Source organism: Rhinolophus ferrumequinum, chromosome 12, assembly GCF_004115265.2.
Source record: "Rhinolophus ferrumequinum isolate MPI-CBG mRhiFer1 chromosome 12, mRhiFer1_v1.p, whole genome shotgun sequence".
NCBI lineage: Eukaryota > Metazoa > Chordata > Mammalia > Chiroptera > Rhinolophidae > Rhinolophus > Rhinolophus ferrumequinum.
In genome coordinates this window covers 698,869-711,454 of record NC_046295.1, presented here as the reverse complement: position 1 = coordinate 711,454, position 12,586 = coordinate 698,869, and the positions used below count along the sequence as shown (strand labels likewise).

The window sequence follows — 12,586 nt, the reverse complement described above, 5'->3', positions numbered from 1 at the left end:
TAGCCAGCCCAGGATCCTCGCCCAGGTGCTGTCACCCATGGGGGCTCCTCCCTGAGCGCCCCCCCATACACACACGTTGTGCCTCTAAGCCTCTCACAGCCCAAAGCCCTCACCAGGTCTGGGGGTGGCAGCATCCTTTCCCCTCCGTCTGGCAGTTTCAGCTCTGCCCCCAGGTCCTAGGCAGGCAGAGAATCAGGCATGCATGGGGCTCTGAGTCCTGCTTCATCCTCCCGTCCCCTCACGTGGGCAGCGGTGTCACCCAGGATGAATGACAGATGGGTCCGGATCAGGCAGCAGAAGGGCACGTCCCGGAGCCTGTTTCCCCATCAGGAGTCGGGCTCCCTCCAGGACCAGCTCCGTGCACCTTCCAGGAGCAGCAGCCTGCCTGGCCCACTCTCACGGGGTCTCTTCTCCCACGCAGGCATTTGGCCAGGTGCACACGAACCACAGGAAGGTGGCTGCGGATGGCGAGAGCCGGGAGGAGAGTCTGATCCAGGAGTCGGCCTCTAAGGAGCAGTACTACGAGCGCAGGGTGCTGGAGCTGCAGACGGAGCTGAAGCAGCTGCGCAACGTGCTCACCAACGCGCAGTCGGAGGGCGAGCGCCTGGCCTCCGTGGCGCAGGAGCTGAAGGAGGTCCGCGGTTGGGCGGGCGGGCTGGTGGGCGGGCTGCCGCGTGGGGGAGGACACGGCCCTGTCAGGAGGGGCACCACCGCTCATCCCCCTGCCCCGCACAGCCTGCCTTGCGGGTCCATAGTCGTCCTGGCTCTTGCTCCTGAGCTGCTGAATCCTGGGTCCCATGGGCAGCCGGGTCCTCAGGTGGAAGGTGGGACTGTAGTATCCACATGCCAGCTTGTGATGACAGAGTTAGAAGGGGCTGCCGCAGGCGGCGCCTGGGACCAGCTGGGCATCTGAGGGGGCCGGGCCGAGTTGAGAGTAGAGAGCGAGCAGCCATTGACTTCTGAGGGAGGTAGAGGGTGGGCCACCGACCCCAGGATGGGGTGGGATGGCAATAGGGCAGCAGGCGCAGCTGGGAGTCTCCATGAGGCCCCAGGATTCTCATCAGAAGGGCAGGGGCCTTGCTCTGGGCCACAGAGAGACCCACCCTCTGTCCTTTGTTCTCCTGGAAGGGCAGGTGACCAGACAGGAAGACGGTTCTGAGTGGTGGCCAGCTCTAAGGGCTACACCTCAGACATGAGGGTCCCACGGGCTAGAGCAGAGCCCAGGGGCCAGCAGCAGTGGGGAGGAGCAGTCACCCACCCTGGTTGGTTTGGATCAGAGGTCATTGAGGCCTCCGGGACTGGGTGGAGCTTTACTTGGATCTGGCGATGGGCAGCCCTGAGAGACCTGGAGCCAGATTTGTGATCTCACTTCCTCCCACAGACACCCTGGCTGGGTGGGGAGGAGGGCTGTCACTCAGGGAGGATCTGACTTCCTCGATGCCCAGCCCAGGTGCATTCCACCCTTTTCCTCTTCCAGCAGGGCCCGTCCAGGGCTGTGAGGAGAGTCTGGGACCTGCTGACTCCTGGCTTTGGGTGCCAGGAAATGAGTTCAGCCAGTCCCACAGGATGTTAAAGAAGAACAGGTCTGGGAGGGCTGGGATCCCTGCTGCTCCTGTTAGTGCTTCAGGAGGAAGCCTGCCGCTTCCCAAGTGCTTTCAGCAACCTCTTTCTCCCGAGGCCCAGCTGTACCTACAAAAATCCCTGTGGGGCAGGCCACGTGGAACGTTCTGGGGTTCCTGGTTGGGGTGGAGGCACGCTTGTATCAGAGCCCTGGTCAGTGTCCCCTCCATTGCTGGCTCTGTCTGTACCCCGCTCCGTTTTTTCTACCGCTCATCCCTTTCTCCTGTGGTTCCTCCACCAGTCCTGGCCTTGCCGCTTCTACCTAAGCTGCTGTGCCAAGCTCCTTTGTGTGGCCTCTGTAATGGCTGTCCCTGACCCGGCATGAGGCTCACGCTCAAGGCTCAGATATGGCTGAGTAGCCTGGACCAGGGGGACACAGCGCCAAACACTGTCCCCAGTAAAACCAACCTGCAGGGACCTCAGGATGACTGGACCACACAGGGCCCTTACGCCTGGACTTCCTGTCCTAGGGGTCCTTACTCCCTGGACTCCCTGTCCTGGGGGCCCTTACTCCCTGGACTCCCTGTCCTGGGGGCCCTTACGCCTGGACTCCCTGTCCTGCGGGCCCTTACGCCTGGACTCCCTTTCCTGGGGGCCCTTACTCCCTGGACTCGCTGTCCTAGGGGCCCTTACGTCTGGACTCCCTGTCCTGGGGGCCCTTACTCCCTGGACTCGCTGTCCTGGGGCCCTTACGCCTGGACTCCCTGTCCTGGGGGCCCTTACTCCCTGGACTCGCTGTCCTAGGGGCCCTTACGCCTGGACTCCCTGTCCTGGGGGCCCTTACTCCCTGGACTCCCTGTCCTGGGGCCCTTACGCCTGGACTCCCTGTCCTGGGGGCCCTTACTCCCTGGACTCCCTGTCCTGGGGGCCCTTACGCCTGGACTCCCTGTCCTGGGGGCCCTTACTCCCTGGGCTCCCTGTCCTGGGGGCCCTTACGCCTGGACTCCCTGTCCTGCGGGCCCTTACGCCTGGACTCCCTGTCCTTGGGGGCCCTTACTCCCTGGACTCCCTGTCCTTGGGGGCCCTTACTCCCTGGACTCCCTGTCCTGGGGGCCCTTACTCCCTGGACTCCCTGTCCTGGGGGCCCTTACGCCTGGACTCCCTGTCCTGCGGGCCCTTACGCCTGGACTCCTTGTCCGGGGGCCCTTACGCCTGGACTCCGGTCCTGGGGGCCCTTACGCCTGGACTCCTTGTCCTGGGGGCCCTTACGCCTGGACTCCCTGTCCGGCGGGCCCTTACGCCTGGACTCCTTGTCCTGGGCCCTTACGCCTGGACTCCCTGTCCTAGGGGCCCTTACGCCTGGACTCCCTGTCCTGGGGGCCCTTACTCCCTGGACTCGCTGTCCTGGGGCCCTTACGCCTGGACTCCCTGTCCTGGGGGTCCTTACTCCCTGGACTCCCTGTCCTAGGGGCCCTTACGCCTGGACTCCCTGTCCTGGGGGCCCTTACTCCCTTGACTCGCTGTCCTGGGGCCCTTACGCCTGGACTCCCTTTCCTGGGGGCCCTTACGCCTGGACTCCCTGTCCTGCGGGCCCTTACGCCTGGACTCCTTGTCCTGGGGGCCCTTACGCCTGGACTCCTTGTCCTGGGCCCTTACGCCTGGACTCCCTGTCCTGCGAGCCCTTACGCCTGGACTCCCTGTCCTGGGGGCCCTTACGCCTGGACTCCCTGTCCTGGGGGCCCTTACGCCTGGACTCCCTGTCCTGGGGGCCCTTATGCCAGGACTCCCTGTCCTGGGGGCCCTTACTCCCTGGACTCCCTGTCCTGGGGGCCCTTACGCCTGGACTCCCTGTCCTGGGGGCCCTTACGCCTGGACTCCCTGTCCTGGGGGTCCTTACCCCTGGACTCCCTGTCCTGGGGGCCCTTACTCCCTGGACTCCCTGTCCTGCGGGCCCTTACGCCTGGACTCCCTTTCCTGGGGGCCCTTACTCCCTGGACTCCCTGTCCTGGGGGCCCTTACGCCTGGACTCCCTATCCTGCGGGCCCTTATGCCTGGACTCCCTGTCCTGGGGGTCCTTACTCCCTGGACTCCCTGTCCTGCGGGCCCTTACGCCTGGACTCCCTTTCCTGGGGGCCCTTACTCCCTGGACTCCCTGTCCTGGGGGCCCTTACGCCTGGACTCCCTATCCTGCGGGCCCTTATGCCTGGACTCCCTGTCCTGGGGGTCCTTACTCCCTGGACTCCCTGTCCTCCGGGCCCTTACGCCTGGACTCCCTGTCCTGCGGGCCCTTACGCCTGGACTCCCTTTCCTGGGGGCCCTTACTCCCTGGACTCCCTTTCCTGGGGGCCCTTACTCCCTGGACTCCCTGTCCTGCGGGCCCTTATGCCTGGACTCCCTGTCCTGGGGGCCCTTACTCCCTGGACTCCCTGTCCTGCGGGCCCTTACGCCTGGACTCCCTGTCCTGGGGGCCCTTACGCCTGGACTCCCTGTCCTGGGGGCCCTTACGCCTGGACTCCCTTTCCTGGGGGCCCTTACTCCCTGGACTCCCTGTCCTGCGGGCCCTTATGCCTGGACTCCCTGTCCTGGGGGCCCTTACTCCCTGGACTCCCTGTCCTGCGGGCCCTTATGCCTGGACTCCCTGTCCTGGGGGCCCTTACTCCCTGGACTCCCTGTCCTGCGGGCCCTTACGCCTGGACTCCCTGTCCTGGGGGCCCTTACGCCTGGACTCCCTGTCCTGGGGGCCCTTACGCCTGGGCTCCCTTTCCTGGGGGCCCTTACTCCCTGGACTCCCTGTCCTGCGGGCCCTTACGCCTGGACTCCCTGTCCTGGGGGCCCTTACGCCTGGACTCCCTGTCCTGGGGGCCCTTACGCCTGGACTCCCTTTCCTGGGGGCCCTTACGCCTGGACTCCCTGTCCTGGGGGCCCTTACGCCTGGACTCCCTTTCCTGGGGGCCCTTACTCCCTGGACTCCCTGTCCTGCGGGCCCTTACGCCTGGACTCCCTGTCCTGGGGGCCCTTACGCCTGGACTCCCTGTCCTGGGGGCCCTTACGCCTGGACTCCCTTTCCTGGGGGCCCTTACGCCTGGACTCCCTGTCCTGCGGGCCCTTACGCCTGGACTCCCTGTCCTGGGGGCCCTTACTCCCTGGACTCCCTGTCCTGCGGGCCCTTACGCCTGGACTCCCTGTCCTGGGGGCCCTTACGCCTGGACTCCCTGTCCTGGGGGCCCTTACGCCTGGACTCCCTGTCCTGGGGGCCCTTACGCCTGGACTCCCTGTCCTGGGGGCCCTTACGCCCGGTCTTCCTGGTCTTCCTGTCTTGGTGGCCCTTTTCTATGTGTTCCTGGGGGACGCTGGTCTCGCATTCCTGATGAACTCTAGTCTTGCTGTCCTGATGGACCCCGTGTGTCTCGGGCCCTCTGTAGTCCTAGGAGTGAGTGACAGGGATGTCCCAGCAGCAGTCCCCTCTAGCCTAAGCCAGGAGCCAAGAAAGGGTTTTTTTCCTGCTGTGGTGGTATCTGGGCCACCAGGACCTGCTGGATGGAAGCTGGGTGTTTGGGCACAAGCTGAAATGTGTGATGGGCCGGGGGCAGCAGAGCCAGATGCCAGGTGAACTCTACAGCATGGGCTGGATGAGCTGAGAGAGGAGGACACCCGTGTTCGGAGCAGGGGATGTGTGGGGAGGGGCTGTTGTGTGGGTGGGCAGCCTGAAGGCGGGGGGAGGGGGGAGGGAAGGGGAAGGAGGGAGGTCGGGGTGTATAGAGGAGGCAGCAGGGGTGGAGCCCTGCAGGGGAGGAGGAGCTGGGGGGTTGGGTGGTTCCTGAGGGAACATGCCATGAGGCAGCACATTCCTCCAGGCGGAAGGGCTGGACCTGAGGTGCTCAGGTGTGACATCCGGTAGCCCCCCAGGTAGTTGTTGAGGGAGAGTCCGAGGACCAGGGTGGATAGCCATCTGGGCAGCCTGCACAGCGGACGCTCAGTCTGCTCCCAACCTCTCTAATTGCTCATGGAAACCACTCTCCTGCCCAGACACCCTGGCTGTTCCCCAGATGGCCGGCACACCCAGGAGAAGGCGCCCCTGGCCCCAGGCAGGCGCTCACGGAGCCTACCCTGCCCCCTCTCCTGTGCCCTCCCCTTCCCCAGCCTGGAGGGCACAGGGCTTCCTAGGAGCCAAATTGCATTTACTTAATTTTAATGAAGTATGACTGGTCCTGCATGCCTCATGGCTGTAGTGTGCATAACAGCTCTGGAACCTTCCGCATCCATGCAGAACCACATTGCCTGACCTCAGTGTCCAGCCTGGGCAGTCACTCATCACCTCCTTGGAACCCGGTAGGAGAAGGATGGAAAGAAGTGCGGCCCAGGGCCATGGGGCCGGGAGGAGAGAGCCCCCAGCTGTGGGGTCACGACCCCAGCCCTGCTTCACTGGCTCCGGTGGTCATCATAGGCACCTACTTGAGGCTGGTCCCCGGTTCCCTCCCGACACTCCCTCTTGTCCCTGTCACCTTGCTCTCTCCAAGCCCCCGCCCTGTCTGTCCTGAGGCCTGGCACCCCACCCTGGGCCCGGTTCCTCCTGGGCTGGTCAGAGAGTGGGTGGAGGCCTGGCCAGAGGTCAGAGGACTGGCGGCCGGGCCCTGCCCCGGTGAAGAGCCAGTGCCTCCCGCCCCAAAGCTGCTTCTGTTGGTCTGAGGATGCTGGCCCCTCTGACATGCTGCATCCTCTCTGCTTGTTCCTTCGGGGGACTGCATACTTTCCTCACGATGGAGCGTGTCTGCCCAGGCATCCCTCTCTGGGCTCCTGAGGGGACAGGCTGTGAGTGTGCTGGGTGGACAGGGCAGGGGCCCTGAGGGGCACAGGAAAGGGTGGTCGACCCCCTCAGGTACTCGGGCCCAGCAGGGCACTGTAGTCACACTGTTGTTACCAATGAGTACCTAAGGTCAGGGGCTCCTCGGAAGGGGGAGCTGTGATGGGACCTGACTCGCCTACCTCCTTTTGCCATCAGGGCCTCCATCCACAGGCTCAGCTGGGAGAAGGTGCTCTCCTGGGGGAAAGCCACACCCCATGGGGGCCAGTCGGAGCGTGTTTGAGCCAACGGATTTTGGGCATGTTTTGGGCGGAGGTGCCATGCCTGTGGTAGGGTGGCAGCTTGGTCACTATGGCAACCAGAGTACAGGCCTGTGGGGCCTGCAGTGTCAGCAGCCGGCGCCCTCCCTGCTGTGTGGTGTCCTGGGCCAGCTTGTGAACTGGAGTGCCTCACCCACTGCCCACGGGGTCTGGCAATGGAGTAAGACGGGACAGGACTCCTGGGGATCTGGGGCCCACACGAGCCCTGCCGCAGGCTTGTCTGCCCAGCCACAAGGGAAGCTGCCCTGAGTTTCTTTTTCCACATCCTGGAAGGTCTAGGTCTGCATTCCTGTGCAGAGACCTGTGGGGAGCTGGTGGGTTTCAGACATTCCCCTGGGCTTCCACCCCACCAGGTGGCCATGTTTGGGCATCTCTTGCATGCCAAGTGCTGTGACTTAGCAAGGACGGAGGGAGGACGTTGTTCTCTCACAGCGCAGGAGGTCAGAGCCCAGGTGTTTTTGGCAGAGGGGTGAACAACTGCCCGCTTCTGTGTTCACGGAAAGTGCGGCGGCTGTGCGGGCAGCGGGAAGTGCAGGTCAGGGGCTGGTTCAGGTGAGGGGCTCATGGCTACAGCCTGCCCAGAGCCGTGGGAGCCCATGAGGGGCTCCAGCAGCACGTAAGCAGGGGAGAAACTGAAAGGAGAGAGCAAAGCCAATTGTGTGACTATCCCCTGGCTGACGAGAGGAGAGGTGGGAAGACGTTTCGGCAGACTGGCCAGTTGGGGCTGCTGTGCGGCCTGCAGCAGTGTGTAGTGCAGTGGATGGGTGTGTGTAAAGGCCACAGCTTCCCCGCCATGTTCCCTCACCACCGTCCGCAGTGGCGAAGAGGCCCTGAGAGGTGTGCCGAGGTGTGGCCACTGCGTGGGGGCAGTGGCCTTTCCAGGCTCCTGCCTGCCTCCTGTGTCTTCTCAGCAGCCCAGCCGGCTCCGCACCTGCCTGATCCAGTCTGAGCTGTTGTCACAGCTGGTTCCTCCTGCCTCCAGATGTGGGGACATCGGTGACAGCGTGTAGGATGGCTGGGCTCCTCAGCTCACGTGCCAAAGGCGGGAGCTGCCAAGCAGGACTGTCTGGGGTCACGTCCTCTGCTCCTTGGCACCTATCAAGTGGGAGCCACCACACCACCCTGTCCACGAGAAGTGGGGTGCGTGGCGTGGTGCTGACGCTGCTGGGGGCCCTTAGCCCAACGTAACGGCCCACACTCCGTTCAGCTAAGTCCAGGCTCTCTGAGGTGCCTCTGATCTGACCCCAGCTTCCAGGGGGCCAAGACCAAAAGTCCGTGTTCATTTCCTGTGGCTGCGTAACAAATTACTGCAAACTAGGGGCTTAAGACAACAAAAATGTATTCTCTCACAGCTCAGGAGTTCAGAAGCCCAAAATCAAGGTGTTGGCCCGGTTCATTTCTTCTGGAGGCTCTGCGGTAGAGCCCATCCCACGCCTCTTTGCGCTCTTGTCAGCCATCCTTGCTCTAGATTCTTCATCCAGTAGAGACTGGGTGTGTGTCCATCTTCCATGGCCCCTCCCGGGGAGTCTGTGTCTCCACTCTCCGTCTTCTAGGGACACACATCATTGGGTTAGGGCCTACTCTAATCCCCTAGGACCTCATCTTAACTTGATTGTATCTGTAACATTCGTAGGTTCTAGGGATTAGCACTTCAGTGTATCTTTATGGGGAACACAGTTAAACCGGTAACAGTCTATCCTATGCCCCCCAAGTTCATATCCTTCCCACATGCAAGATATACTCACTCCATCCTAACATCTCAAAGTCGTAACCTGTCCAGCATCAACTCCAAGTCCCTCAGTCAGGGATGGTCTGTCCTGCCGCACAGTTGTTCCCTGTGTGAGGTGTCTGCTTCCAGCGCAGGGATGGCCCAGGCCATGAGACACACTCATTTCCAAAGGGAGAAAACGGAAGGTGTCCAGGGCCCGCGGGTCCTAGCAGGTGCTCCCAGTGGAGGAGGGTGCACTGGATCTAAGGGCCTGAGAACAAGCTCTGTGCTCCGCCCTCTGGAGCCCAGGGCACTGGGGGTCGGCCGGCCTCCCAGACGGCTGGTCACTGGGGGCCACCCATTGGTGCTCTCTCCAGAACACTCCTTCTCATCTTTTGCGGCAAGGACAAGCTGAGAATTTTCCAAATCTTCAAGTCCTCGTTCCTTTTTGCTTACCAGTTCTTTCCTCAATTACTCTCTCTCACGCACACTTTTTACTATAAGCAGCAAGGAGAAACCAGGCTGCACTGTCGGCAGTGCTTAAAAATCTCCATAGCCACGTGTCCATCCATATTCTTATTGCGTCTGCCCTGCCCCTGCAGGGCACACAACTCAGCCAGGGTTCCTGCTGCTCACCAATGGGGGCAGCTGTGCCTCGGCTTCCTTTACCTGACGGCCACACCTCCCTGTGTTCTCTCTCTCGGGGCTCTGATGACCCTCCTAAGACTGGGGGAGCTTTCTCTGCGCCTCAGCAGAATCACATGAAACGACTGTTCCTACTGGCAGTCAAGGCGCCTGGCCGCTTCCTGTCATGCTCCTCAGAACTCCGTCTCTGGCCTTTCCCAAATCCATGGCACATCCACATTTCCAGGTATTTGTTACAGCAGTACCTCTGTCCTGGTACCAAACCTGTCATTGTTTCTTGGGCCGCAGTAGCAAGTTGCCACAGAACACTGGCTAAAAGGCAGACTTTCATCCCCTTGGATTTCCTCGTCTGCAATGATGGTGTGGTTGGGCTGTGCCCGGCCTCTGGTGGTGGCAGCCCTCCATCCTCCTTGTCCTGTGGCTGCACTGCCCTGGTCTCTGCCTCGGTGGTCACCTTCTCCCTGTGCTACCCCACGTCTCTGACAGGGCTGGGGCTCGGCCTGGGGCTACCCTCTGGGTCTCACTATGGGGGATCCTGTACGGGCGGCGCCCTCCCTGCACTGCAGGGACAGGGCTCTGTGTGTGTGACGTGTGCTGCCCCCCGCCTGACCAGCATGTGCCTTCCCCAGCGTGTCATCCATGAGCAGCTTCTGGCAGCCTCAGCAGTGAAGGAATGGGGGTGCTCCTTGGCGGGCCACATGCGGAGCGCATGGCCCGGAGGTGTGGCACCCGTTTAGAGTCCCTGGGCCCGGCAGCTGCCACACATGGTCCTGGTCCATTTCTGTGAGCTCCCCAAAAAGGCAGGTCCATGGAGACAGAAAGCAGACTGGTGGTTGCTAATTGGTGAGCAGTTTCTTTTTCGGAGATGGGAACTAGAAAATGGGCACAGCTCTGAAGACCCCAAAACTGCTCTGTGTCCACTTGGAGTGGGTGAGCGTCGGGGGGTGTGGATGATACCAGTGAAGCGCACAGGTGGCTCCTGTGCAGGAAGGCTGTGCGGGCCCAGCTCAGCACGCATCCCGGGGGCAGCCTGGCTGCTCACACTGGCCCTGCTCCGACCTCCCTCTGTCCTCTTCCCACCCACCTCAGGGCCACTTAGTTTTTTGATGGGAGTTGCTGAGTTTAACTCAAGCCCATTTACAGGGATAGGAGTGGAATTTGCTCATGGCCAACCCTCCCCCCTCAGTCTCACCGCCTGTGTCCACCCCCGCGCAGTGGGCAGATGCTCCCAGCAAGTGTGTCTGGCCAGGGCAGCTGGAACCTCAGGTGAGCGGCACCCAGCCTGCCTGACCAAAGCGGATGTGGTGAGCCGGGTCGTGGTTCTGATAGATCGGTGTGTTAGCAGTGAGGGCTCTCCCGAGAAGCAGGCCAAGAGTGTGTGTGTGAGTGATAGAGCTGGGGGGTGTGATAGAGGTGGTGCACGCGCGTGTTGTGTGTAGGGTATGTGTGTGTCATGGAAGGCGTGAGTGAGATGGGGGCGTGTGTGTGTGCTGGAGGGGGTGTGTTTGTCATGGAGGGTGTGTGAGATGGGGGGTGTGTGTGTGTGAGATGGAGGGTGTGCGTGTGTGAGATGGAGGGTGTGTGTGTGTCGGGTGTGTGTGACATGGAGGGAGTGTGTGTGTGAGATGGAGGGTATGTGGGTGTGAGATGGAGGGTGTGTGTGGGTGTGAGAAGGAGGGTGTGTGTGTGTCGGGTGTGTGTCATGGAGAGTGTGTGTGTTGTGGAGGGTGTGTGTGTGTTGGGGTGTGTGTCATGGAGGGTGTGTGAGATGGAGGCTGTGTGTGTGTGAGATGGAGGGTGTGTGGGTGTGAGGAGGGTGTGTGTGTGTGTGTCGGGTGTGTGTGTCATGGAGAGTGTGTGTGACATGGAGGGAGTGTGTGTGTGTGAGATGGAGGGTGTCTGGGTGTGAGATGGAGGGTGTGTGTGGGTGTGAGAAGGAGGGTGTGTGTGTGTCGGGTGTGTGTGTCATGGAGAGTGTGTGTGACATGGAGGGAGTGTGTGTGTGTGAGATGGAGGGTGTGTGTGTGTGTGTGTGTGTGAGATGGAGGCTGTGTGTGTGTGAGATGGAGGGTGTGTGGGTGTGAGGAGGGTGTGTGTGGGTGTGAGGAGGGTGTGTGTGTGTCGGGTGTGTGTGTCATGGAGAGTGTGTGTGACATGGAGGGAGTGTGTGTGTGTGAGATGGAGGGTGTGTGTGTGTGTGTGTGTGTGACATGGAGGCTGTGTGTGTGTAGAGAGAGAGATGTGTTGTGAGGAGCTGGCCAATATGATGTGAGACCTAGCAGGTGTACCAGCTGGCTGGAAACCCAGGGAGAATCCAAAGCCGTGTGGAGGCAGAGTTTCTCTTCCTGAGAACTCGAGTCTTTTTTATAAGGCCTTCGACTGATTGAATAAGGCCCACCCACCCTATGGAGGGTCATCTGATCTGCTTTACTCAAAGTTGGCTATTTTAAGTGTTAGTCTTATCTAAGAAATACCTGCATGGCGACATCTAGACTGGTGTTTGACCAGATATCTGGATGCTGGGGACAAGCCAAGTTGACACCAAAATTAACTATCATAGTCGGTCGGGCTATAAATGGATGGTGACCAGTCAAGGTTGCATGTGCGTTGTGAGCAATTTCCAGCTGCCTCTCCAGACAAATGAGAGCGAGTCTGTGTGTGTTCCCTCCTGGTGCCGCTCACAATGCCATTGTGCTTTTTTTGCCTGTTTACTTTCTGGGGTACGGGCTTTTTCCTCCAGTCAGTGACATGGTGTCTGTTTCCTCTGCTGCTGGCTCTCCTACACATCCTCGGGTCGCTTATGGAGGAGGCTGTGTTCTTCCGTTTGCTGGACATTGTGGCAGTAAGATTTGTCAGAGTGCCAGCTGTGCCTGAAGACTCTCCCTCTTCTGCTGCTTTCCTTTTCTCTGTCTGTGGTTCCATTTAGTTGTAGCAGTGTGACATTACTGTTTTGTGTGTGCCTGCTTGGAATCTTCTCAGCATAGTGTGTTTATGGGAGCCATCAGGAGAGGCCAGTGTGCTGGGAGAGCTCAGATGGAGCTGCAGGGCCACGGGTGAGGGCCTAGGTCGCGTGGTGCTGCAGTGGGGGCCACCAGGTCTTCGCAGAGAGATCTTTGCAGGGAGGCCACTTGGAGAACAGGGGAAGTGAGGGGGAGGTGGTCTGTCTAGGGGACTGTTCTGCCCCCGGGGGACGTTGGCTGTGTCTGGAGACTGGTTCAGTTGTCGCAGCGGGGGCGCTGCATTTGGTGGGCAGAGGTCAGGGAACTGCTAAACACCCTTCGACGTACAGGATGACCCCAGAACGTGGCGGGGTCTGGGGCCGAGGCCCCAGGTTCTGGTACATGCTGTGTGTCAGCAGCAGGGTGAGAACTCCACTGCTGTCTGCTCGCTTCTGCCTCGCCGGGGTCTCAGTCCTCCGCGCAACTTGGAGGCAGGAACTGTTTTCAACAGCTTTATGAGATGATTCCCATCACTGCAAGTCACCCACTTAACGTGTACAGTTCAGTCGGTGTTAGGTTAGCAGTCAGTCTCCATATCCCCCTACCAGCCCCA

The 12,586-nt window shown here is 61.0% G+C and overlaps 1 protein-coding gene across 2 annotated transcripts in view; it reads left to right on the top strand.

Moving 5' to 3' along the window:
• BICD2 (BICD cargo adaptor 2) overlaps positions 1-12,586 on the top strand; it is a 56,759-nt gene that overhangs the window by 33,957 nt on the left and 10,216 nt on the right. For both annotated transcript variants that reach the window (XM_033123166.1, XM_033123165.1), the window contains exon 2: positions 422-634. In XM_033123166.1, the coding sequence (XP_032979057.1) occupies positions 422-634 (213 nt within the window). The remainder of the gene's footprint in view (positions 1-421; positions 635-12,586) is intronic.